This window comes from Nematostella vectensis, chromosome 10 (assembly GCF_932526225.1).
Source record: "Nematostella vectensis chromosome 10, jaNemVect1.1, whole genome shotgun sequence".
Classification (NCBI taxonomy): Eukaryota; Metazoa; Cnidaria; class Anthozoa; order Actiniaria; family Edwardsiidae; genus Nematostella; species Nematostella vectensis.
In genome coordinates this window covers 3,598,040-3,625,901 of record NC_064043.1, presented here as the reverse complement: position 1 = coordinate 3,625,901, position 27,862 = coordinate 3,598,040, and the positions used below count along the sequence as shown (strand labels likewise).

The window sequence follows — 27,862 nt, the reverse complement described above, 5'->3', positions numbered from 1 at the left end:
CAGCCAATTTGTTGTGACCTCAGCGAATTCAAAATCCATGTCTCTTTGGGAATAGCGAGTAGTCTGACACAAGCTTTGGGGGCGGTTTGTCTGGTTTTAATTGTTTGGTTTGATTGACTACGCACTATTTCCATATGAAGAAAGGAACTTTGGATTCTGGCAGGTCGTGCAACAATGAATTTGGCTATAAAAGACAATATTATACATTTTAAACTGTATTCATCTTCCAGAACCACAATCTCTCCGACCCCCTATCCCCCCCACAAACACCAAACATCCACCCACCCCCTACCCCCTGGAATAGCAATGAAGAGTTTATCCATACTTTTAAATACATTTTATTCAAATCTAATTCAAGTTATTACAGCTGAGATAAAATGTTTATTCGTACATCCAAGGGTTGTTACATGGTGTCCAGTCCACCAGCTCATCATCTTTGAACCAAAGAGCAATTTCTTCTTTGGCCGTCTCTACAGCATCACTGCCATGGATAATATTTCTGTAGAAAAAGAACATTTTTTTTCATGAAATTGTTTAAAATCTAAAGAAAAGGAATGCTTTGTGTCAACAGATCTACGTAGAAAGCTTCCGTATCCCACAACTTTGGGAATCAACTTTTAATACAACCAATTCTATACTTTCTTTAGCATGCTTAGTGTTGGCATGGCTCAAGTATACTAGCAATCTGTCCCCCACATAGGCAGAATTTAACAAAGGACATGGAAAGGCAGTCTGACCCCCCCCCCCCCCCTTAAACAAAAAAAAAAAGAAAATGCTTTGAGACATAAGTGCACTACTATAAAAAATAGATTTTTTTTAAATCCAGCAACAGGACATCTTTTGATGTACAGTATGACCTCTTCTTTTGTAAATACTTTTTCTATAAATACATACCTGCCAATGTGGATTGAGAAATCTCCACGGATGGTACCTGGTAGAGATTTTGCCTAAAAATAATTAAAATTTATGAATAATTAACACCCAACACCTTGTAACAAAAGTATGCAACAATTGTGAGTATCTTTCCTTAAAGCATTGAGGTAGATTGACCCAATAAAGATTTGCTAGCTAACAAGGATATTGGACATCGTTTTTAGTAGTGCCCCAACTACCTTCTAATGCCAAAGTGAGCTATGCCCCTAATTAAAAAAAATGAATATGCAGTGGTACTTACTGGGTCTGTCTCTCCGAGCATGACACGGGCAGTCTTAACAACTCCAAGCCCCTCCCACACCTGCAAAAGAAGAGGATAACTCCAGCTGTCTCTCTCACTGAGCAAGTGTTGCATGCTGCATAACAAGCATAGCTATTTTACACCCATACACATGTATAGTCACATCTTACTATTACAGACAGCCTTTAGTCCGTAATGCAGTGTTCATTACAGCAAGAGTCCATAATAATAGGGGTTACTTTCCAGTCATTTCTTTGCCTCTCAGTCTCAAAGACTTTTAATAATCATGTCTGTAATTGACTTGGAACAATGTACTTGAATTGCTCTCCAGAGATACATGGATCGATTCAAGCACAACAGGCTACTCATTAGCCTACCCATACATATCACTGTTTATAAGCCACATTCTATCCCAATTTGGTTATTATCTTCTATTAACTTTATAAGTTATATATTTTTCATGGAACATTGAATTAGGAAAAAATATATATATACTGTACATATAATATTTCTCCTAAGCGCCACCATCAGGGTAGAATAAAATATTTGCTTGAGCAATATAAGTAATAAACAGAATTATCCACCAACAATTGTAAATCAGGTCCCACAGGCAGGGATAATAATAATATTAAACCTTTTTTGAATAACAATAAAAGTAAGTAAGGGGTGGACCATTAGAAATTTGAGGAGGGGGGGGGGTGGCAATTTTTTTGTGCATGTTTTCTTTTTGTGGGCCAGGAGTGTCTAGGATTTTTTTTTTTTTACCAGAAAGGCTGCTTTTTTTAGTGCTTGGAGTTCTGCAGGTTTTTTTTTTACTTTTTTGCTACCTTCCCTCCCCAAATTTCTAATGGTCCACCCCTAAAGTGAATTAAGTTTACTTATAAAAGTAAACTCACCATAGCACAGACGGGCGTCTGACTCATATACTTGCAAAGTCCGTCGTAAAACTTCAGCTTTGCTAAGCTCTCGTAATGCTTACGGAAATGATCCTCGGATTTCTGAAGACGAATAATATCGCATAAAGTCAGTTAAGCTAACAGAAACGCACATGGGCTGAGATAATGGAACATTATCACCATAACGAATGAGAACATACTTTGACGAATTTCATAGCGACAAGCTTGAATCCTTTCTTCTCGAATCTAGAGATTATTTCACCGATGAGACCACGGCTAACGGCATCAGGCTTGATCATGAGAAAAGTGCGCTCGTTGTTCGACATTTTGTAATTTAAAGAGAGGGTTCTGAGCCAACTTCCACTTTCTTTGACGACTGGATCGAAAAGAACGAATTTGGCCACGTGGGTAATTATTTATACCAGAATGCAACGCGATCAGAGTGTGGAGGGGATGATTTCATTTACAGCTAAGGTTTTCACGTTTGCATTTTTTCCAAAGACTTTGGCTTGACTTGCTTGAGATCTTGCTGATTATCCGAACTAGAAAGCCGAATTCCAGTATTTTGTTCGTCTTTTTCAGATAGGCCTTGACCTTCGCATTTCTTTCACCTCTATCTGACTCGTGACTTTTAGTGCATTCCTGTGTTTTCACGTACCCCTAGCCTGCTGTGACCATTGGCCGTGCGGTCTCAAACAGAACTGCAATTTCGAAAATCAGGGCCGTAGCAGGGGTGGGGCACAAGGGGCATGTGTCCCCATAATCTAGGAAAAGGCTGTAGCAGAAGATAGGGTTGGGGGCACATGCTCCCCAATATTTTTTAAAGTCGTACAGGCTATTTAAAGTAATATGTTTTATTTCTGTTTTTGTTTAAATGGCGTGTATCAAATAGGAGTATGCTTAGCGTTATAATACCGTTTGAGGGTTAGCCCCCATCTCTTCAGAGCCCCCTCTCCAAAAAGCCCCCCCCCCCCCAAAAAAAAAAGGGGGAGGTATTCATTTTGTTCGGGTGATGGGAGCGATCTCTTAGGTCTACCCTTGTTAAAAAAGACAGGGCCGTAACAGGGGTGGGGCACTGGGGGTACGTGGCCCCCAATATTTTCAAAAAGTATAAGAAAATGACCAGTAGAGGCGTGGCTGTGCCCCCCATTGTTTCTTCGTGTTCCTGTATCGCGCCCTCCAAATAATTCGAGGCCTGCTACGTCTAAAGAAGAAGATTATAATTGGCGGAAAACACAAGTGACCAGTTCCACCCCTTTATTTTAAACATTAAAGGCGAGTATCTATGGTGGTGTCTTCGCTAGAATCTCCCTCACAACGAATGTCTTCGCTAGTGTCTTCATCGGAACGTGTGTCTAAATTAATGTTTTCCTGGCAGGTTGCGTACGCCTGAGAAGGCATGACACCATCCCCGTGAGACACTCCAAGGATATCTCCTTGTTTCATTTCAGTCTCCTCTGGAGTGGCTTCAACAGTGTGCGCCCGAGAGGGATTTCTTGCATCTGGTTCCTCGAGAGAACATGCGTTTAAAGTCCCCCTAAGCCTCTCGATCAAATATAACCTGTGTACAGTCTCAGTACCGGCAGCTTGGTCAGCTTCTATGTCCGGTACAGCCTCGGTACTAACAGCTTGGTCAGCTTCTATGTCCGGTACAGCCTCCGTACTAACAGCTTGGTCAGCTTCTATGTCCGGTACAGCCTCGGTACTAACAGCCTGTTCAGCTTCCATGTCCGGTACAGCCTCCGTACTAACAGCTTGCTCAGCTTCTATGTCCGGTACAGCCTCCGTACTAACAGCTTGCTCAGCTTCTATGTCCGGTACAGCCTCCGTACTAACAGCCTGTTCAGCTTCTATGTCCGGTACAGCCTCCGTACTAACAGCTTGCTCAACTTCTATGTCCGGTACAACCTCCGTACTAACAGCCTGTTCAGCTTCTATGCCCGGTAAAGCCTCGGTATTAATAGCCTGTTCATATGACGGCGGAGGCTCTGTATCATCATCTGTATACCCGTCCTGACTGTCACTCGACCAAGTACTCCAAAGCACATCTCGGGCCACAGGAGACCAGCTCCTTGTTTCGGAAATGCACTCCTCATACAACGGGGGAGGATCACTGAACGAAACCTCTACCTGGCGTGACACGAAGGCATAGTTATCAAAACCGCGATGCGAAGACTGCGTGACACTCACATGTATGCCTGCAGCCCGCGTTGCGCTACCATCGCGTGACGATTCAGAATCTATGGCGCCAAAAGCCATCGCAATTCGAATATAGAAGACGCTAAATCCACCAAAAATAACTAGGAGTACTCCTAAAATTATAAGAATAATCGAGTCGAAGACTGTCCCTAAAATAAGAAGCACGACACCGATAGTAAGAATCGTGAAATAGACAATCAGCAGCTTGGGCTTGAAGGGTCCAAACACACCCCTTCTCCGTCGGCCGCTATTAGCAGTCGAGCTAGGCCCTTGCTCGACGCTAGCTTGTCGCTGGAGTGACAATGGCATAACTAGTTCTTGGTTTTTAACAATGACGACACACAACCTTGTCTTTGTTCCCTTGTATTACGCTTCTCAGGTGTTGATATTACGTAATTTTCGGCGTTAATGTGTTGATAGAAAGTTGATAGAGGGTGCTTTCATGAGGCATTAACTCGGTGTACACTGCAATTCAACGTGGGCATAAAATTATCCCTGCTTTGATAAAGCAAACAACTAGTCGAACTTGTTATAAAATCATCCCGCCAGCTTTCGACTCGTGCGACTGCACACGATGAAGTTAGTTACGGTTGAATGATTTGGAGGAAAACAATGAAACAGTTGAATAATAATACTAGCTTAACAGCACACTGGCTGTGCGTCATTGTAATTAATTAACAAAGGTTCGCAGAAAAAATGACAAAGTCAATACGAAGATTTCAAATTCCTAACTAATAGTTTTTCTCAATATATCAAGCGTTATGATAACCGAAGGTTTAAGACTTCCGAAAACAAAGTTGTCAACGCAGCCAGCCATGGTAGAGCATGGGTCATATTATTTATATTCCCCCTCCCCCCCCCCCTTCACACCCGAACCTGTTTATCCGGTTTTGACATGGCAGCGCAATGCGGTACTTTTATCTGTTCATGTGTCGAGGAATTTAAGCGGAAGTAGATGCTAGACGATGCGTCAGCATGCGAAATATGCTTTGAAGCTAGTATTCTAAATGCGCGACAGGAGAGAATACAGGTTAGACCTGCTATATACACCTATTTCAATAAAGGTTGTCAGTGCAAATGGTACCCTGGTTCCAGAGCCTCGAACGTCTCTCTATTTAGTGGCCAGCGAGGTTGAGACGAGGCTCTGGCCTCTCGAAGCGCTATTTCGACTTCTTCCTCACTTCCATGTTAACGTTTTGTGATTAGCATGTGTCAGTTTCACGTTGTGCTACCTTGGATGTAAACATCTCTTCACTCAGGAATCGGATTCACGAGTATGGAAAGCGCCTGAAAACCTGATTTAAAAACAACAACATTCATCTGAAAACCCATGGGATCATTACTGTAGAGTTAGCGACAAGAATCTGCGCATAGGAGATGGGGAATACAGCATTTTCTCGGGGAGGCGCTTCAAGGAGGAGAAAATCGCGGATATGCTCGCAGTTAAAGCCGCATTGTCACCAGTTCACTTCCGGAGGTCCGACAGAAACCTCAACCGTTAAAAGACAAAAGAATCTATTAGAATCCGAGATATTTAACATGCCATCCGTTCTAAATTATCAATCACATCCTAGAAGAAACTTGCAATATACACACTGCTTTCAATATTTTGAAATATTTTTCGCGGTTTCCGTTAAAAATCACCGGAGATTGTAACGTAATCGACCGGAAGTAAACTGGTGGCAATGCGGCTTTAAGGGTCAAATGACCAGTACAATCGCTTGCTTGGGATAGTTGAATCCACTATCGTTGAGGCGAGAGCAAACGCCGGGAATAAGCTGGAAAATCAGCGATATCCCGTAGTCGGCAGCACAGAGAAGACATCTCGGCGCTTTATGAACTCCTAAAAAGAGACTCCTCTTGAACAGACTTTACATTTCTTATACTGGTAAATCCTGTAACTAATCCGAACTGCAAAGCACTATGAAAAGGGAAGAGACTGTTTTAGGGAGGAAAAGACCAAGTAAGCTTCAAAACAGTCACATTGATGAACCGTACGCCAATATTGGTATATATTAGACATATATTGAGATAAAATCAGTTACGTTTTATATGTGCAGTCAGAGCCGTAGCAGGCCACTTAATAATGAGGGGGGGAGGCACAATACGCCCTTCCCCCCCCCCCCTCCCCCAATACACAAACATTATAAAATATCCGTGACATTAAGGACATCTAAAAAGCTTTCTTCGTGACATTAACAAGTGCAGGTAGAACAGTTTTCCCTCCCGGGTTTTGAAGACAGACAAAGGAGAACTTACAATTCAATAAAGCCTTCTAGCACTGGTTAAGGACGTGGATTCACAGGTCCAGCTATCTCGTACGGAGGAGGCTTCTCGTTGTAATGATTTGCAGCACATTTGTCAGGTTCCCCCACTGGAGGATAGTCATTACAATCTGCATCCACATGTAAGGCAAACGCAGCGTTGCCGAGTCCTTCTCGAGTAAATGTCACGTTTCCCTGTGCGTGCTCACAATCGTGCTGACGTGACTGCATGTTAGCCATAATTACTTGAGAGCAAAAAAAACTAAGCCCTCCGGTGACGAGTAAGACGATGCCTGCTCCTCTGTATACATACGAATCGTACAGTGTCCCTAGAACTAGTAACAGCACCCCTAAAAATGGACCAGTGAGAAAGGCTACTTGCACTAGGGCTCGACAGCACTCCGATGACGGTGGTTCCTGTAAGGATGGTGATTCGGCCTCTACTGACGTGTGGAAATTCCCCTTATAACACAACCTCATCTTAGTACCGACATCGAGGATCTTTCCTGCAGTCGCTCGCGTGATAGTAATCATGTCGTAATAGAAACACCCCTATTCCTTTCTTGCAGTACCACTTCTACCACGATCTATAGTGGTAGTAAGTCCAGCAACGTGAACCAAGAGGCAAGACGAAGAGTCAATTGCTTATACTTGTCATAAAGGCCACTGTAATGAAATCGACCCAACGAAGCTTCCGAGTAACTAGTATTTCGTGCGGGTACATAACAATGTACGGCGCTCTGTTTAACTGGATTAAAGCGCAAGAGCCCGCGTAAATTAAAGAGGCGCCAAAAATATGGCGACCTTTGCAGCGCGTTCTGCATAACAGATGATTTTCTCCTTTTACCGTGATGTTTTCGTTATTAGAGATGATAATGTTTGCCCGCTAGGGTCATAAGTCAACATGCGAAACATATCACACTCAGTTTTAGTGTCCTCCGCCGCTCTTCGTCTTCGGTACTCGGGCCTGTATCGCGATTTCCACGTATTTCGCTCAGGTCTTAGTCAGCGAGGCAATAAGCGATTTTTGTATACTTAAGTCGGCAGTAGCCTAGGCAACGTTAAATACACAACTACAGATAGCTATAATTTATCGTTTTATTTCGCAAATATTTTTACAGTGTTTCAGTGCGTCTGCAATTCTCAGTTTTCATAAATGTACTTGTACTCATTTGGGGTCCAGTCTACCAGCTCCTTCGGGCTGAACCACAAGGCGATTTCTTTGTTTGCACTATCGGTAGAGTCACTTCCATGGATGATATTCCTTTGAAAAATACACAAGATTAAAGAGCAAGTTAACAAAAAGTAGATTGCCATATTATTATCACGAAAATCAATAAAGTAGGAGTGACAAAAGTTTCAGGTAACAAAGGAGGATAAAAATCATACAAAATTATTTCAAGCGGAAAAACGAATAGAAATAGGTACCAGCTGGATAGATAGGTAACAGAATGTAGGGCAAACAAACAAACAAACAAGGTACATAAAAAGCAAACAAACAGGAACATGATTACTAGTACAAACCTTCCAATATGAACACAGAAATCCCCTCTGATTGTTCCTGGTTTCGAGTCAGCCTAAAAAAAAGGATTTCTTAGTGAAAAAAAAGCCAAAGAAAATTAAAAGAACAGAATACTTACAGGGTTTGTCTCACCAAGCATCACTCGTCCAGTCTTTACCACGCCTGCCCCCTCCCACACCTGACGACAACAAAGCATACTGTTACCATTGACACAACCAAGAACTTATTATGACCCAGTCGTGAAGTTTTAAAGAGCCATACTCATCCATGCCTTTGTCATTGTTTTCATACAATCTCGAAAAACAAATGTTTTAAATTTTCTAAAAACAGACTTTAATACCTCATTTACCTGATTATTAATTTTTAACAGATCAATAACTTCAACAATGGGTGCTTTTCACACTTTTGCTGAAAAAACAGTGGCTAACAGAGACTTTTTAAAAGCGGCTGTGTAACAGGTACACATACCTGCCAACTCTTCTGGTTTTGCTGGGAGACTCCCGTTTTTTATCAAATCTCCTAGTTTTACCTTAAATCTCCGGGTTTATGACCAAATTTTAATCAGTCGAGTTTGTATTTAATTTATGATGCTTTCAGTCTATCGTTGGTCCTGTTATAGGCATAGTGCTCAGTGTGTAACTGTATAAGTGTCAATAAAAGAACACACCATCTTCAAGCAAACTCTTGTGATTTACTTATTCCCCCAGCCTCATCCTGTCTCCCCTCCCCCCTAAAAATCTTCCTTTTTTTTAAGTCTTGGGGTTGGCAGGTATGGGTACATAGCCAAGATTTTTCCACCTACATAATTAAGCACACAAAATTTTAGTTGCAAAATCTGAAAGAGTAAATGCCAGTAAATTTTGATAAACTCCACTTTACCATGGCAACAACTGGCCCAGAGGACATGAATTTCACCAGTCCTGGGTAAAAAGGTAGATGCGCAAGGTCAGCATAGTGCTTCTTGAGGTGCTCTTCACTCTCCTGAAAAATTGGAACAAATAACGTTTCCACAAATCCTTTAAGAAAAACAACTTAGTGAAGTGGCAGGGATGACTCTGAACAAAGGTGAACTGAGGACCCAGGTAAACTAGCACGTAGATAATGAACAGGGATTGTGGAATGTTGCAAGCAGCACCCCCCTTTCCAAATATAAACAAACACCTTAGGGGGTTGGTGTCATGGTTTAAACTAGATGAGTACAAAATTTGCTGTAGCACAGTCAGGATTTGCCAAAAGGGAGTGGCTTCCTGTGTCGTCATGAATTGGACGCAGCAGGAAAAGTTGTAGCTGTACCCCTAAAAAGTTACCTGAACCATCTTGAGGGCAACAAGTTTGAATCCTTTCTGCTCAAATCTCTTGATGATCTCTCCCACTAGTCCTCTCTGCACCCCATCAGGCTTGACCATGATGAAGGTCCGCTCACCTTTATTCTGTAAAAGACTACTGGTTGGATGCAATGACAATTGCATTTAGTTTTTATTGTCTTGTCGGGGCTTTGCATTTTTTCGTAATATTTATCACACATCAAAAATATCTAACCTTATCATTGTGTGTAAAAGTACTTTTGCTTCCACCCCCTTCTCACTCTAGTTAAATAAAAATAATATCTTTTTTGTATGATATATCATTACATCATCACAGCATTTTTTTAAATAGAAAAAGAGAGCGTCAACTTACTTTTATGTTTGTGATGTATAAACCTAAGTTTTGAATTCCTGGATTTATAATAATTTTGTGACCGGACCTACATTATAGACCGGTTAAACAACGTACAATATGTGTACATTCTAACCGGTTGCACTAAACAAATGGAAATTGTTTTCACCATACCAAACTCCTAGCCGCAGCGTGTACTGTTTGAATAACTGGTAATTCTCTTCTTCGTTCATACAGGCTTTTAGCGGCGTAAAGTCCGGCTACAGCCGCGGAAGCGCCGAGCAAAAATGGTGCAGCATTTCCAGCGAAGGACCGGCTTCGGCCCCCAGAGCTCCCCGATTGCGAGCTAAACACTCTACGAATTGCTGTATTTCTTAAAACACCATTGCTACATCTAAACTGAACAGCAAATCGGGAAGGGAGAGCCATTTTATGGAGACGAAATGGGCCGGTACAAAATTGTGATTCTAGCGAAACGAACTGAAAAGGCCTTCTTGGAGCTCGGCCAATGAAACTGGAAACGAACCGGTGTTATTATTAAGGGGGGTGGGGACGGGTTTTGAAAACCCAATTAACCTTTCTTGCAATGTATGTGTTTAAATTTCTATAACGAAGTAATACAAATGAACCATAAACCATTGAAAATATTATAGTCTGTTAGTTCAAGTCAGCACTAAAGTATACAGAAATGCAAAAGCTAATTTGAGAACCCCACCCTGAACGGTTTTGCCTTTACCATTTTAAAATACACGTGTAAACTGATCGAACTCTTTTTGATTCGAGTGCAGCCATACACCGTCCTTTGTAGAGTCTTAACTTCGTCGCTGCGACGTGTATAATATTAGTTTTTAGCTTACCAAACATTTGGATTTATCTTTACAGCTACTGTCACCACTTTTTCCAAAAAAAGATTCTTTCTGTTCTGAACTCGTGTCTGCTAACACAAGACAGAAAAAAATGGCGAGGATCAGGAGAATGATATGGCCAAAGCTGAACTTCATATTTAAACGGAGTTCCTGCTTTTATAATGACACTTAAACCCTGGCTAGGGAAAGCATTGTTGAGATGATTCGGGCGCGTGCGACTGGGGTTCAGAATATTGCGTGACAGTACCTATGTCACGCATTGCAACGGGAAGTCACAAAAGGTTTCGATTTAACGCGGTGTATAAACCAGATATCATATTTTTATTTGTTTTCGTATAAATGCTTATGTCTGTAGCGAATGAGACACTATTTACAGTAATTTGAGGCTGTGGACCCCGGGGGGGGGGGGGGGGGGGGGGGGGGGGGGGGGGGGGGGGGGGGGGTGCAAAATCCGAAAAAAGTGGACATAAATTTCCCAAGGGGCGTGATAAGTTCTCTGATAAGAATCTGACCACCCCCAAAAAAGCAAAAAGAAATTTTCTATGCCTTTGCAGTATCTCCACGGGACATTTATTGTTGGATTTGGTTACATAACAGAGTAATCTATGCTTAATAGTTTTGTCTACAAATAGCACGTCAAGAGACAATGATGTAAGAGAATTCGGGATTCGTTCTCTTATCATGGTCTCTTGAGCACTTCTATTGAGAACCGAAAGTGGACCTACGGCCGATGTATGGTGGGGGGTGCGTTCGCCTGGACTTGGATTTACTGCTATGAGTGTTATGACTGAGACTCCCTCTCCATTCAAATAAAATGAACTATCAAGTCCCTTTTTCAGGGAAATTACAAAAATCAAGTTTGATCAAGGAAATCTCATCATAACTAAATAAAACAAGATAAAGACCTCAATTTCACACAAACACATAGCTATAGGTGTGCAAACCCCCTCTCCAGTTTCTTCCTACAAAGAATGGCCAGATTCTATAATTTGTTTATAAATGTGTTTGCCCCTGTTCCTCTCCAACTAGCAAATCTTGGATATGCCCTGGTACTCCACTTAGTCTCAATTCACCACTTACCCAGAAATCTAGGAGAGGTTGCATTGTATGCCCCCCCCCCCCCCCGAGAAAAGTATACTGTGTAAAAAGTCACCTTGATTTGTTTGCCCCACAAAATCTGACTTTGTACTGCATCCTCACCTCCTCCCCTCTTTGAAAAAAAAACCTGTCCCTGTTATTCAACATTGAAAATAAAAATAGATGAATGACACAACAAAACCCACTATCTACACAAGAAGACAAAACTACTGGTATGACAGGTTCACTACACTGAGGTGGCAGAGTGGTCCCATTAGTAGGGGGGGGGGGCAAAAGTTGGGGGAGGGGTTGGTAGTGGTTTCAGGGGAGTGGTGTTTGGTGGTTTCAGGTGGGAGGGGTGGGTGGTGGTTCCATATCCTATTTATAAGAACGTGGGAATTTAAAACTGTTCAACAAATTTGTCGTCAGTTGCATATATACCGCTTGAAACCCGTTAATTTTTTATTAAAATCGAAGGCTCTCTGAGCCAACTCGTGAATGCAAATATATTTTCCTAGTTATGTTCTTGTGTGCATAAAAGATTTACAGGATAGTGAACAAAGGATGAACACATCCAAGATGCTGCGAGTACATAAAAATGTCCTTATACCTTCTTTTCTTTTCAATGTCATGACACACAAAGAACATTGTAATTAATTATTATCATAAAAAGTAAAAAAAAAAGAAATTAGCGCCCTCAGTAAGAAACAACCCCGTGCCATTACTGAGTTGACCAGAAACTAAAATTATTTTTATTACTATTGGTATCGTAATGATCGAAAAGCTTTTTGCTAGCATGTAAAATTTCAGCATATTCTTTCTGGAAACAAAATTAAATACACACAATAATTGAGCACGCTACTGTCATACAATGTGTTTTATGATATACATTCTAGAAAAGCGCAAAATCGTTATTCGATGAAGAAGCAGGGGCCATATGTTTTTACGAGTTTTGTTTGATATTTAGTTTAGTTGATTGGGAAGAATTGTGAAAAAGTAAGTTGTGGAAATCTATCCTCTTCTATGTTGTCCTTCGAACAGGGGCTTTTTTCTTATTACCAGCTAACAGATCCTTTACCTTATGTTTCTCGGACTTAAAAGTCACAGTTTTACTAGTCGCTCTTCCAGCACAAATTCAACAACAAACAACGTGAAAACCCAGAGACACGAATTGGCAAGTACTAAAAGAAAGAGAATTAAAAGCTTTGCTATCATTTTACTTGTTTTGTTTGCAAAATAACAACTTGAATTGGACTGAACCTAAAAGATCGATTGATGACGGTGACGAAGGCGCATGTGCACGCTCAACCCACATGTTTGACGTTTCTGAAAATACTAGCTTATATATATTTTATGGCTATACAAAAAATGACACTAGCGGTCACAGGTCAATACCAAAGCCTTTTCATAGTACTAAGCTTTAACTGGAAGTTGAACACCGAAAGTTTACAGGATGACCTAATGATTGCTGTGTTCCAAAAACACAAAAAGACCATAAAAAGTTTACGGATTAGTGATCCAATGATGGAGTGACATTGGAGTCCCCACAATAACTCGTACATGCTTCGCATTCCCGAGTTAAAAAACGTTCATATATAAAGAAACATCCGCTCAGAAAAGTGGGGGTCTGGCACCCCCTCTGCCGCCCCTGCTACAATTTAATCCCCTTTTACTGCCCCTACTATATCCCTGACCATCCCCTTCATCTGATCAATGTTCTGTTTGTCACACTCGGCCTCCATGTCAGCAATATGTCTCAAGAATTCATGATCCCTCCTTTGACTTTCCTCCAAGAATGCCATGAGTGCTTCATTGCTCATTCTCTGCTGCTCTGCCTTTACTTTATTCTTGTCTTTTCCCTTCCCTGTGTCATTCCCTTCAGGGGCTTTTCTCTTCTTGGCTGCACTTCTACTGGCCCCGTGTGGGTTGATTTCTGATTTGATTAAACTATCCCAAGCAAAGTCACCATCTGACTGGAGGTTACATTCGGGAAAAGCTTCAGGATTACATTCGGGAAATGTTTTACCAGTGTAACCTATAAAAGGTTACACTGGTTGGTAGTCAGAACTTGTGTCGTCGTCAAACCCAGCCTTGGCCATGAAACGCATCCCAGAAACTGCTTTATGTAGGTTAAACACCTCTCTCAAGTCATCATAGTACTCAAAAGTCTCAGGGTCTTTTCCAGTGATCTTGATCTTCTTAAATTCATCTTCTAGAGTCTTGACTCTCTTCCTACATTGGATGCCTGTTCTGTACTGAGTTATGCCCTCGTTTGCCATGTGTTTATTGAACTCCTTTGCAATGGCTTCCCAAACTTTGTAGTTGCGTTTTTTACTAATTGGGTATCTATAAACAATTATGATTTTGTGTAAGCCCTATCTGGGGTGCTAATCATGGAAGTAATTAAAATATGGAGAAATATATCACACATTTTGTGTGTACCTGATAATAATAGCATCAAATTCAAAATCTGTCTTCATTTCTTACTTGCTTTTCCAGATAGAAAGAAGGTATCTGGTTTCAGCATCACTCCACTTGCTGCTTCTAGTTCTGGGCGGGGCCGTTGTTCTGTTCATGGGGGGTAACATTCCCCCCTTTATGGCTTGGTCATGTACCATTGCAGTGTGCATTGCAGGATGAATGTATGGACTCCTATTGGCTGCCATTGACATGTCATAGGCAGCTTGGTTCTGTACACGTAACATCATCTCTGTGCACTGCTGAGGTGTGAGGGGTGCATAATCATGTGGAAGTCTCCTCCCATGTGATAAATGGTATCCCTCATCATCATCAGAGTCATCGTCATCATCACTGTCATCATCATCCTCTTCTTCATCATCATTGTCATCATCATCATCATCATGATAGGATGGTTGGAATGACTGGATCACATTGCTTCTGCTAGAAAGTTGGGAAAAAGAAAAGACACAACAAAAGGCATTTTTCAGGAGAACCAAGAGCAAGGAACTTGGTGAAGTGGAAACAAGTTGTTAGAAACAGGGAGCAAGGTGGGAAAATTCATGGTCAATGTGAGTCTTCCAGCTGTGAAATACATTGTTTGAAATTCAATTCTAAAAATTAATAAAAAAGGTTTAAACCCTATAAAATTATTATCCACTCTTAGTGTAGTTTAAGTAAGTTCAAATAAGGTATTTTGTAAAGCTTACTTGGAAAATGCCTGCATTTTTCCCCTGTCTTTTTTTTCATTCCTTCATCAATGTCCTTGTAATAGAGGAATTTTTCTTCTCCATCGCTGACATTTTTGGCTTTCTTGTAGTCATCTTCAAGATGCCGCATTCTGCTTCTGCACTGTGTGGCTGTGCGGAATGCATTGATCCCCTCAACTGAATTCTTCTGGTTCAATTCTTCTGCTATGGATTCCCATATATAGATGCTTTTCTTCTTGGCAATTGGCAGTCTAGTGCATGTAAAAAAAAAATTACTCTCTCTTCTTTGAATATTCTCATAAAAAATTACCAGTTCCTTTAAGAGCTGGCATCTAGTTGTCTATTTTTCAGTTGTAATTGTAAGTTTTGATCCAGTCAGTAATATATTCTGGTATTAACACAATTTCTAACCCAAAGCAACATTGTAACCATTCCAAACTGTCTCTGTCAGTTAATAGCCAGATCCAAATCAGACATATGCTTCTATTTGTAATGTGACCTTGCTGGGTCTAATGACAACTCAGAAAATGGTCAAAATTCTATAAGTGAATACCAAGTTTGTCTTTGTTAGACTAGGCCCCCTCTTGTACTATTCCCATATACTTGGCTCTACACTTTTTCTTATAACACACCTTGTTTTCCAGATGGCAATCAGATATCTATTTTCAGCATCAGACCATTTAGTACCAGGATTGTTTGACTTAATAGCATCTCTAGAGGGTTGACCAGGTTGGGAAACTGGCACAAAGATTATATCAGTTGACCCTGTCTGGTTGTTTCCCCCACTATTCAGGTTAGATGTTTGCAGGTTTTGCTGTATTCCTTGTTGTTGCGGGATATGGACTTGGGATGAATTCTGCATTTCTAGAGTAATAGTGGGATTAAATTATTGAAATAATCACTGAACCTTCATGTATATAACTGAGTATTCCCCCCTAACTCTCTCTATGGTTAGCCTATTGCATTCACAAAGCTTCAAGGGTGCCTGGGTACAGAGGAGGCGACAATTATATGTAAACTGCTGTGAGGCACATTGCTGGGCAGAGGCGGATACAGGGGGAAGGGTTGGAAGGGATGAAAAAACCACCATCTTTAAAATAAAACAAAGTAAACGTCATGTTTCTTTGTTTCAATTAGAAAACAATTAAACACATTTTTCAACTTATGTTCGGACCCCCAATCTAATCCATTATTCTTGGTTTGCAGGGTATGTTTTTCAAACGTTTTACTCCTGAGAGAAAAGTTGCAGGTACTTATGTTATGATAAAGAATGTGACATTTTAACATCAGTCAATCAAAACCTCATACAAAAGTGTTGTTGTATCTGTAGTATCAGTGAACCATGTATAGATACCTTGCGCAAAAAGTCAAATGTGATCGAATAATATGGCAGCCGTGCTGGTTTTGACAAGGCCAAGTAAGTAAGCAAACGGAGACCTTTCTTCGACTCGTGTGTGTGGGGACCTTCCTTGGAAAGAAATCGTAAAACGTTGTACTATCGACCGTATAAAACCTACGAAGATTTCAAGATTCAGTGGATTGAGCATTGGACAAGCTTTGTGGCGAAAAGCCAGCGCTTTGGGCATGATATTCTCCACTCTCCTTACAAACAGATGGCACGAGGGCCTTCGCAACTGGAAACTCCAGGCTTTATGCAAATTTTTCAAAATTCTATCAGATTGACAGGTCGTTCACACAAGAACCGCTCTGATTGGTTATGCGTGTGGATGCCAATAAAGTGCTGTCTTCACCAGGCTTATGTACTTGCCTGTGATTGGTCCATCCAATGGTCGTCTCTTCCGATTGATCGCGTGCTGAGACCTTGTCCACACAAGTCAAATGTTCGTATGATTTTTGAAGAGTCACTAGGACAGACAAATTCTAACAGACGTTTGACCAGATATCACGATACCTTTTTAATATATTGTCTGTAATGGAATCAGTTCTTGAAACTCTTCAAAGTTTAGCCGAAAATGGGGGATTCGACCGCCCGCAAGCGTGTACACTACTCGAGCAAACACTTCGACTTACGCTAGAAAGAATTCTTGCCCGACGCAGAAAACGATTTATAAGGAAAATTCGGCTTCTTCTCGCACAAAGACGTACAAGGGAACTTACAGCCCTTTGCTTGTGCTTAAATAAGCCGAAGGAGAAACAAAAGTCAAATCGTTGTGCATGGGTTCTCCCGCGTCCACAATCATGGTTTGACTCAGCTTTGATGAATAGCTACGAGGACAGCTTATGGATGGAGAAGTTCCATGTCAGTAGGAACACTTTCATGTATATACTGAATACGTTTGGTTCTCAGCTTGCCAGGAAGGACACTTTAATGAGAGAGTCAGTACCTGTGGAAAAGAGAGTTGCCGTAGCCCTGTTTCGCCTTGCCACAGGGAGCCCGTATAATAAAACTGGGGAGCAGTTTGGTATTGGCAGATGCACTTCTCTTAACATTAAAGACGAGTTTTGTGAGGTACTCGTTAAAAATGCTAAGGATTTTATAAAGTTTCCGACCACCGAAGAGGACACAAGGGCAGCTATCGATGGGTTTGAGGGGAAATGCCAGATACCTCAGTTGGCTGGGGCTATTAAAGCTGTGCGCTTCAAAATCAAAGCCCCAAGCCTTGTTACCCATAAGATGAAGTACTACAATGATAATCTTAAGTGCCATAGCATGACACTACAGGCTGTTACAGACAGTAGTGGCAAGTTCCTGGATGTAAGCACAGGCTACCCAGGAGGTATAACTAACACAGAGGCCCTAGCGATGAGTGACATATACAAGAACGTCAAACAGGGGGTCATCCTAAACTCACCATCTGCAACTGTAGAGGGCTTACAAGTGAAGCCAATAATAGCAACAGATGCATCATATAAGCTGAGAAAATGGTGCATATGTCCGTACCCAGATAACAACATGCTAAGTCCAAGCCAAGAAAGGTTCAATTCTGAGCTAGGTTCTGCTGTACATATTGCTGAAGATGCTCTTGCTAGGCTAAGAGGTCGATGGAATACTCTTGCAGGAAGTTGCCTGGATGAAAATGTTGAGAAGATTCCGGAAACAGTTCTTATATGTTGTGTTCTGCATAACATATGTGTGGAGCAAGAAGACCCCACTGTTATTATACCACATCCTGCGAAGTATGAGAGCACCCCATATGTTGGGAAAGAGGATAGTGAAGATGACACGGCAGAGGCTGTTTCTATCCTCAAAAGTCTCAATGAACCAACTGGGGAGGATGTAAGGGAAGCACTTAGAGCTCATGTTGAGCACATTAGTTCAAATGTTGTCCATAAATATCTGACTGATCACAGTAATACTTAGCTAGTCCTAGGTCATGGCAATACACTGGCTTTTCCATAAATTTCTGATAGTTTCTTGCCCCACATTAGCTGTTTCAAGATATAACTGACTGATTTTTACAGGTCTGCCACCCTGTGCATGCAATATTTCAACTTATAAGTGATATGATCGCCTTCAAGGAAGCACTGGCTGACTGTTAGCAATATATCTACACAAGGCTTGGAGCCTTCTGCATGCTTTAAACACCTCTTATAAAAATGTAATAATTTTGATTGTAGCCTGTTGTCTGCGCCTGTTAGGCTGGTATTTCCTGTACAAGAATTCAATAACAATAATATATTTTTTCGATATCAGATAAAATAAGTGGAGTGCTATGTTATTGCTCGAGCGAGCGAGAGCAACACTAATTTCGGTATCGTGTCGATTTGGGTTTCCTGTGGAACAAACCGTCGCCATCTTGGAAACGAAATCTCACGTCCCCTCCCCTCATCGTCAATTAGTAGTCTATGCGTTGCCTTTCCAGCTTCTATTTGGACGGACTTTGTGGAAACCAAGATTTGGGCTACCTTTGGCAGTCCGCGATTCACCAGGATTTTACGCACTTACCTTGTGTTTCCGATAATGTTGAAAGCTCCTTCGATTTATACCGCGAATACGATGGCGATATCAAAGAATTATTTGGTAAGTATGACGACTTATGATCCGATGGTTTGCTTATCATGGCTTTCGAAGTTTGTCATTTGGTAATAAAAGAACTCGGATAATCAAACTAGCCCCTCACCTAAGGGAAAAGCGAAAGATATTCAAACAGCCCAAATCCCATTGCCTGGCGTGTACTGTAAGGCTTTGTGTATATATGCAACTGAGTGAAATAATTTTATGAAGAGAAGACAAACCAACCAAATTCCTAAGATGACGGGTAAATAATAAGCATTCAGTAGATCTCTGCCTCATTTGATAAGACTTTGGTATAAAGGGAAATGTAAAGTCAATCCGAAAAATCTCATTTCTCTGCCCCGCTTCTCGGCCCTTCTAATATCAGACATTGCTTTATTTTACTCGATACTTGATTTACAGTATTTTATATTTTGAGCCTCTATTTCCACAGCATTGTCCAGTCCAGAACTACTATGATTGCAAATCATTGCCCAAGAAATAAAAAAAAATGGATTGCTTCATTATTTTAAACCAAGGCAAACACAGCCACGGAGAAGACACAGAGATTCTTTACAAATCAGTGGGCTCCAGTGAATACTGCAGTGTACTTACATGCAGAAGCTATTGTTAGGGATAACCAGGAGACCATAAATTCTGCATAGTTAACTATATGTTAATACATGAGCAATAATCTTTTCAGTAGCTATTATCATGGCCACCACTTAGACCCAAATAGCTTACTGCGTATGTACAGGCATGCAGCTCGGGGTGGGCACACGGGTTGTGCCCCTCCCACTCAACCACCAAAAAGCTGTCTTTTTTTAAATATACTTACTTTCCACAATATCTATGACTGCACATCCCCTCCACAGCTAATCAGATTGTTTGTTATGGTTATCAGACTTCACCTTTCCCTTCCTAGGGTCTTCAATTAATTTTTTTTTGTTTAATAAAATAAGACTCACTTTTATTTTGTTCCTTTTTTCTTATAAAACAAGCAGAGAAACCATAAAACAAAGGGTTAGTGATCAGCCAAGACAGTGGCTGCAAAACAGGTGGTCTTGCATAAATCTGGCTTATGGAAAATGTTGGAACTGCCCCACACAAATCTAAAAGAATATTGATTTAACCCTTGCAATTGGATGACCAACCAATCTATGAGCTTGAGCACTTCACTTCTCCACGAGAGCTTCTAGTTTTCAACTTATTAAAAGGAATGTCATTATAGAAATCAAGGGCTCAATGTGTGGTTCGAGTCTAGATGATTTAAATTCTAGAGATCTTTTCCCTGTGCCCCATATCTAAAGAGTAGTAAAAGGTGCTGTAGCATCGACAAAAAATGGCAACAGTGGTTTTCATTGGGTTAACATTCTTAAGAGCCACACGTTATTACATTGAATTTTTGTGCCACTTTAATTTTGCGATTCTCACAATATAGTGACAATAAGTATGGCGAAATATGCAACGCTTAAAAGATATATTGTGTTGTTTAAATTTTGCTTCAATATTTTATTCACATTTTTATTGTACTAAAGGTAAGGACATATTTGTCGAGATGGAATAACACACAGCTATGTAATACCTTTAGGGCCCCTAGCCCCTGGAGTCCCCTTGTCACTTTGGGCCCTTCTGGTCCTTGGGTGGCGTGGGGCTACGCTGTCTGCAAATTACATTCCAAGGATGGCATTTGACCAGCTGCTATGTACTGGTTAAAAACATGTACAATATGTACACAGTCTAACCGTTTGCACAAAAATGGAAATTGTTTTCACCATACCAAACTCCTAGCCACAGCGTGGACTGTTTGAAATACTGTAATTCTCGTCTTCGTTGAAGACGAAATGAGCTGGTACAAATTTGTGATACTTGCGAAACGAACTCAAAACTGAAATGGCTTTCATGGAGCTCGGCCCAGGAAACTGGAAGCAAACCGGTGTTATTAAGGGGGGGGCGGACAGGTTTTGAAAAAATAATAATAAACCATTCTCGCAATGTATAGGTCTCTACATTTCTATAACGCAATTGGAAAATATTGTCTGTTATTTCAAGTCAGCACTACAATATACAGAAATGCAAAGCTGGTAACAATAGCTAATTTGGGTACCCCACCCTGAACAGTATTGCCCTTACCTTAGTGCAGCCATACATCGTCCTTTGTAGCGTCTTAACCTTATCAATGCGAAGTGTATGATATTAGTTTTTAGCTTACCAAACATTTGGATTTATCCTTACAGCTAGTCACCACTTTTTCCAAAAAAAGATTCTTTCTGTTCTGTAATCGTGTCTGCGAGCACAAGACACAGGATCAGGAGAATGGATCAGGAGAATGATATGGCCAAAGCTGAGCTTCATATTTAAACAAAATTCCTGCTTTTATAATAACACTAAAACCCTGGCTAGGGAAAGCATTATCAATATAATTTGGACGCGTGCAACTGGGATTCTGAATATTGCGTGACAGTATAGACGTCACGCATTGCAACGGAAAAACACAAAATATTTTGATTTAACGCAGTGTATAAACCAAATATCTTTTTATTTATATTCATATAAATGATTATGTCTGTAACAAATGAGACACTATTTAAAGTCATTTGAGGCTGTGGACTCGGCTGTTTTTGGGTTTACTACTATAAATTAAGTGTTGTCTGAGACTCCCTCTCCATTCCAATAAAATGAACTATTAAGTCCCTTTTTCAGGAAAATTACAAAAATCATGTTTGATCAAGAATAACTCATCACACGAACACATAGCTATAGGTTTCTTCCTACAAAGAGTGGCCAGATTCTACAATTTGTTAATACATCTATGTTTGTCCATTTTCCTCTCCCGCTAGCAAATCTTGGATATGCCCTGGTTGCATTGTACGTCCCCCCTCCCGACTCTGTAAGAGAAAAGTATACTGTGTAAAAAGTCACCTCGATTTGTTTGCCCCACAAAATCTGACTTTGTACTGCATCCCCACCTCCTCCCCTCTTTGAAAAAAAAAAACCTGTCCCTGTTATTCAACATTGAAAATAAAAATAGATGAATGACATAACAAAACTCACTATCTACATGAGAAGACAAACCTACTGGTATGACAATTTCTCTACATTTTAATCCCTTTTTACTGCCCCTACTATATCCCTGACCATCCCCATAATCTGATCAATGTTCTGTTTGTCACGCTCGGCCTCCATGTCAGCCATCTGTCTAAAGAATTCGTGATCCCTCCTTTGACTTTCCTCCAAGAATGCAATAAGTACTTCATTGCTTATTCCCCGCTGCTCTGCCTTTACTTTATTCCTGTCTTTTCCCTTTCCTGTGTCATTCCCTTCAGGGGCTTTTCTCTTCTTGGCTGCACTTCTACTGGCCCCGTCTAGGTTGGTCTCTGATTTGCTTGAACTACCTCCTGCTGGTTGGTAATCAGGACTTGTGTCATCGTCAAACCCAGCCTTGGCCACGTAACGCATCCCAGACACTGCTTTATGTAGGTCAAACACCTCTCTCAAGTCATCATAGTAGTCAAAAGTCTCAGGGTCTTTTCCAGTGATCTTGATCTTCTTAAATTCATCTTCTAGAGTCTTGACTCTCTTCCTACATTGGATGCCTGTTCTGTACTGAGTTATGCCCTCATTTGCCATGTGTTTATTGAACTCCTTTGCAATGGCTTCCCAAACTTTGTAGTTGCGTTTTTTACTAATTGGGTACCTATAAACAATTATGATTTTGTGTAAGCTCTATTTGGGTGCTAATCATGGAAGTAATTAAAATATGGAGAAATATATCACACATTTTGTGTGTACCTGATATTAATAGCATCAAATTAAAATCGGTCTTCTTTTCTTACTTGTTTTTCCAGATAGAAAGAAGGTATCTGGTTTCAGCATCACTCCACTTGCTGCTTCTAGTTCTGGGCGGGGCCGTTGTTCTGTTCATGGGGGGTAACATTCCCCCCATCATGGCTTGGTCATGTACCATTGCAGCGTGCATTGCAGGATGAATGTATGGACTCCTATTGGCTGCCATTGACATGTCATAGGCAGCTTGGTTCTGTACACGTAACATCATCTCTGTGCACTGCTGAGGTGTGAGGGGTGCATAATCATGTGGAAGTCTCCTCCCATGTGATAAATGGTATCCCTCATCATCATCAGAGTCATCGTCATCATCACTGTCATCATCATCATCTTCTTCATCATCATTGTCATCATCATCATCATCATGATAGGATGGTTGGAATGACTGTATAATTTTATTTCTGCTAGAAAGTTGGAAAAAAGAAAAGACACGACAAAAGGCATTTTTCAGGAGAACCAAGAGCAAGGAACTTGGTGAAGTGGAAACAAGTTGTTAGAAACAGGGAGCAAGGTAAGAAAATTCATGGTCAATGTGAGACTTACAGTTGTGAGATACAGTGTTTGAAATTCATTTCTCAAAATTACTAAAAAAGATAGGTTTAAATCCTATTAAATTATTATCCACTCCTAGTTTGAGAAAACAAATAGTATTTTGAAAAGCTTACTTGGAAAATGTCTGCATTTTTGCCCTGTCTTTTTTTTTCATTCCTTCATCAATGTCCTTGTAATAGAGGAATTTTTCTTCTCCATCGCTGACATTTTTGGCTTTCTTGTAGTCATCTTCAAGATGCCGCATTCTGCTTCTGCACTGTGTGGCTGTGCGGAATGCATTGATCCCCTCAACTGAATTCTTCTGGTTCAATTCTTCTGCTATGGATTCCCATATATAGATGCTTTTCTTCTTGGCAATTGGCAGTCTAGTGTATGTAAAAAAAATTATGCTCTCTCTTTTTTGAATACTCTCATAAAAAAATTACCAGTTCCTGCAAAATCTGGCATCTAGTTGTCTTTTTTCAGTTGCTGTTGTAAGTTTTGATCCAGTCAGTAAAATATTCTGGTATTGACACAATTTCCAACCCAAAGCAACATTGCAACCCTACCAAACTGTCAGGGTTGATCAGTTAATATCCAGATCCAAATCAGTCATATGCTACTATTTGTAATGTGATCTTGCTGGATGTAGTGACTACTCAAAAGAAAATGGTGAAAATTCTATAAGTGAATACCAATTTTGTCTTTGTTAGACTTCAGCATAAAGTAAAGGTAAAGACTAAACACTCTACCAGCCCCCAGGCCCCCTCTTGTACTATTCCCATATACTTGGCTATACACTTTTTCTTATAACACACCTTGTTTTCCAGATTGCAATCAGATATCTATTTTCAGCATCAGACCATTTAGTACCAGGATTGTTTGACTTAATAGCATCTCTAGAGGGTTGACCAGGTTGGGAAACTGGCACAAAGATTATATCAGTTGACCCTGTCTGGTTGTTCCCTCCACTATTCAGGTTAGATGTTTGCAGGTTTTGCTGTATTCCTTGTTGTTGCGGGATATGGACTTGGAATGAATTCTGCATTTCTAGAGTAATAGTGGGATTAAATTATTGAAATAATCACTGAACCTTCAAGTATATAGCTGAGTATCTCCCCCCTCTAACTCTCTCTATGGTTAGCCTATTGCACTTTACAAAGCTTCCAGGGTGCCTGGGTACAAAGGAGGCAACAATTATAAGTATGTAAACTGCTGTGAGGCTCATCGGTGGGCAGGGGCGGATCACAGGTAGCCCAGGCAATTGTTTTGAAGCTTGTTCGTAGCTTGGAATCGGCTGTTATTCTTAGAGGTAAAACGAGTGGATTGAAGTAGAATTTTTTTGTGAAAAATTGCCAACAAAAATGCCTTAAAACTTAGAACATGCCTTGTTGTTGTCATATTCATGTGTAATATGCGATTTTGGGGGGTTTTCTTAACGGAATATATGACTTCTCTCCCCCCTACTAAGAAAAGAGACAAGGCCATTTTCGGTAGCACTCAAATACCGTCGAAATTTACGAGGAAAATACAACAAATTAAATATATATAATCTCGCAGACCTATGCCAGGGTACACTTACATTTGATATGTGGCAAAACATCCGAGCTAAATCATTTTCCTTGGCCGCTAGCCATTTTTTAAAACGAGTGAGCAGCCAGTTTACTCCTTGACCGATGCCGTTGGACAATTAAGGGGTTGGTACGCAGCTCTTACAAGCTGCAATTTGATTGGGCAAATGAACAATATCCGCACCTCGACACAAAGAAGAAGAAGAATAGAGACAAAAGCAATCCTTTGTAGAACAGAGATAATAGGAGACAAAGCAGCTGCGTACTTACTCCAATTAGGTACGCTCGGCTGAACAAGGAGCGAAGCAAACAAATTTTAGCGTGAGGCTGTCACTTTTTCGCGGTCTAAAATTCAGAAATATCAGTTTTCGGAGCAAGGTAAATAATCTGTTATCTCTTATTTTTGCTTAATTTATATAACAGATTGCTATCCGCTGATGACAGCCTTGCAGACTTTCCACCTCGCAGCTAGACTTCGCAGGCTAATAATAGTTTGCTTCGCTCCGTGTTCAGCCAAGCGTACCTAATTGTCCAACGACGTCGGTCAAGGAGTAAAATGGCTGCTTACTCATTAAAAATGGCTAGCGGCCAGGGAAAATAGTTTAGCTCGGATGTTTTGCCACGTATCGAATGTAATTGTACCCTGGCATAGGTCTGCGAGATAAAAATATTTGGTTTGTTGTATTTTCCTCGTAAATTTTGATGGTATTTGAGTGCTACCGAAAATGGCGCCTCCAACCTTGTCTCTTTCCTTAAAAGGGGTAAAGAAGTCATAAATTCCGTTAAGAACCCCCCCCCCCCAAAAGAAAAAAATTTGTATAGACAACAACAAGGCATGTTCCAAGTTTTAAGGCAATTATATTGGCAATATTCAATCCACTTGTTTTACCTCTAAGAATAAAAGCCGATTCCAAGCTACGAACAAGCTTCAAAACAACTGCCTGGGCTACCTGTGGGTGGATACAGGGCGGAAGGGCTGGAAGGGATGAAAAACCATAATCTTTAACCCATTGACTCCTGGCTATTTTTTAGCTGAATTTACAAAAAACAGACTGAAAACAGATACCTCCCCCCCTATTCTGAGTTTTATAAAGCCCGTCAAAGTCAAACACAGCTGCACCTAGTCAGCGGTATCCAAGCTTTCCAACAGTGCTTTGCGGTCCCCACTTTTAATCCCTCGTCATTGTGCTGAAGCCAGCACAAGTTGATGGTTGCTTGTATTTTTCATCAAAAATACAGCTATGAGCATATTAGGAGAGTGTCTCAGGACATCATGAAGTCTTTTGGGGCATAATTGAGTGCTTTGCTTATGGATATTTGCAAGCAAAGGTGGATTCATGATGATTTTTTCGTGTTTGGCTTTGCCTGGATGAGAAAATAATTTTCTAATGAATCACCACAGCTCTCCTAAATGCTGTCTTTTCTGAAACCAAATTGATCCCAAAATTGCTTACACTGCTATTCTGGGTCTGTATGACCTGGAATTGATTTGTTTGGCTTCGGGTGAAAAGACTTGTAAAAAACCATCTGACTTTGGGGAGAGGAGTGTTGACTGGCCCTCCCCTCGTGAATTTTCCCCTGGATCTCCCAGAATGCTTTTCAATTCGTAAAGGCATCTTCGTGGTTTTACAAGCCTTCAAGGAGTGGACATTGTGTTTTGAGGCCATGGAAATGAACCTGGAGGATCAGAATAAAGGTATCTATTTGTGTCTTGAGCTGTGTTTGCTGATCTCTCTCCCTTGTGTGGTATTTTGAGCGTTTTATTGAGAGGGGTGATTCTGCTTTTCTTTTCTTGTTCGATTTGAAATTTGTCAAAGAATCTGTGCTATCATTTGGCTTAAGACTAGATGCCAACACCTTGGTTGGATGCATATCTTCAAGACCATTTATCCCTTAGACTGATGCCTGAGTATCTTCATCTTGTTGTGTTTAGTTTACATTTATGAATTTTTTGGGTTGTGGGTACTTACCAAAGGCGGTACAGGCCGGTTGAGAGGTCAATGTGTTTAAATAAAACTAAGTAAAAGTCATGTTTCATTGTCTTAATTAGAAAATAATAAACAAATTTGTCAACTTATGTTCGGACCCTTTAAATCTAATCTTTTATTTTTGGGTTGCAGGGTATGTTTCTTCAAACGTTTTACTTCTGAGAGTAAGGTTGCAGGTATGTCATGATAAAGAATGTGACAATTTAACATCAGTCAACCATAACCTCATGCTCATAACGTTCTACAAAAGTGTCGTTGTATCTGCAGTATCAGTGAACCATGTATGATACCCACCTTGCGCAAAAAGTCAAATGTGACCGAATAATATGGCAGCCGTGCTGGTTTCGACGAGGCCAAGCAAGCACAAACGGAGACCTTTCTTCGGCCTTCGATCGACTCGTGTGTGTGGGAACCTTCCTTCGAAAGAAATCGTAAAATGTTGTACCATCTACCGTGTGAACCTACGAAGATTCAGTGGATTGAGGATTGGAGAAGCTTTGTGGCGAAAAGCCAGCACTTTGGGCACGATATTTCCCACTCTTCCTCACAAACAGATGGCACGAGGGCCTTCGCAACTCGAAACTCCAGGCTTCATGCAAATTTTTCAAAATTCTATCAGATTGACAGGTCGTTCACACAAGAACCGCTCTGATTGGTTATGCGTGTGGATGCCAATAAAGGGCTGTCTTCACCAGGCTTATGTACTTGCCTGTGATTGGTCCATCCAACGGTCGTCTCTTCCGATTGATCGCGTGCTGAGACCTTGTCCACACAAGTCAAATGTTCGTATGATTTTTGAAGAGTCACTGGGACAGACAAATTCTAACAGACGTTTGACCAGATATCACAATACCTTTTAATATATTGTCTGTAATGGAATCAAATCTTGAAACTATTCAAAATTTAGCCGAAAATGGGGGATTCGATCGCCCGCAAGCGTGTAGACTACTCGAGCAAACGCTTCGACTTTCGCTAGAAAGAATTCTTGCCCGACGCAGAAAACGATTTATAAGGAAAATTCGGCTTCTTCTCTCACAAAGACGTACAAGGGAACTTACAGCCCTTTGCTTGTGCTTAAATAAGCCGAAGGAGAAACAAAAGTCAAATCGTTGTGCATGGGTTCTCCCGCGTCCACAATCATGGTTTGACT

At 40.8% G+C, this 27,862-nt stretch overlaps 4 protein-coding genes across 4 annotated transcripts; 1 reads left to right on the top strand and 3 right to left on the bottom strand.

The window, feature by feature from the left end:
* Positions 1 to 322: 322 nt before the first annotated feature.
* LOC5509518 (nucleoside diphosphate kinase III, chloroplastic/mitochondrial) lies at positions 323 to 10,198 on the bottom strand. Its single transcript, XM_001629968.3, has 10 exons — positions 9,886 to 10,198; positions 9,363 to 9,485; positions 8,935 to 9,036; positions 8,174 to 8,233; positions 8,058 to 8,110; positions 2,271 to 2,418; positions 2,071 to 2,172; positions 1,175 to 1,234; positions 895 to 947; positions 323 to 499 (listed from the first exon to the last, which is right to left on the bottom strand). The coding sequence occupies exons 1-10, from the start codon at positions 10,138 to 10,140 to the stop codon at positions 382 to 384; spliced, it is 1,074 nt and encodes a 357-aa protein (XP_001630018.2). The 5' UTR covers positions 10,141 to 10,198; the 3' UTR covers positions 323 to 381.
* Positions 10,199 to 12,625: 2,427 nt separating this feature from the next.
* Positions 12,626 to 27,145, bottom strand: LOC5509515. The gene is made up of 10 exons (XM_048733498.1): positions 27,007 to 27,145; positions 23,972 to 24,203; positions 23,288 to 23,539; positions 22,613 to 23,026; positions 21,880 to 22,473; positions 17,635 to 17,696; positions 15,454 to 15,685; positions 14,833 to 15,072; positions 13,793 to 14,000; positions 12,626 to 13,699 (listed from the first exon to the last, which is right to left on the bottom strand). Exons 2-10 carry the CDS (start codon positions 24,199 to 24,201, stop codon positions 13,313 to 13,315), a joined length of 2,619 nt encoding a protein of 872 aa, XP_048589455.1. The 5' UTR covers positions 24,202 to 24,203; positions 27,007 to 27,145; the 3' UTR covers positions 12,626 to 13,312.
* Positions 13,520 to 16,450, bottom strand: LOC116616352. Its single transcript, XM_032378442.2, has 5 exons — positions 16,176 to 16,450; positions 15,454 to 15,685; positions 14,822 to 15,072; positions 14,142 to 14,555; positions 13,520 to 14,000 (listed from the first exon to the last, which is right to left on the bottom strand). The coding sequence occupies exons 3-5, from the start codon at positions 14,836 to 14,838 to the stop codon at positions 13,700 to 13,702; spliced, it is 732 nt and encodes a 243-aa protein (XP_032234333.1). The 5' UTR covers positions 14,839 to 15,072; positions 15,454 to 15,685; positions 16,176 to 16,450; the 3' UTR covers positions 13,520 to 13,699.
* On the top strand, positions 16,601 to 19,749 carry LOC5509521 (protein ALP1-like). The gene is made up of 2 exons (XM_001629998.3): positions 16,601 to 18,803; positions 19,231 to 19,749. The coding sequence occupies exon 1, from the start codon at positions 16,755 to 16,757 to the stop codon at positions 18,141 to 18,143; it is 1,389 nt and encodes a 462-aa protein (XP_001630048.2). The 5' UTR covers positions 16,601 to 16,754; the 3' UTR covers positions 18,144 to 18,803; positions 19,231 to 19,749.
* Positions 27,146 to 27,862: the final 717 nt, after the last annotated feature.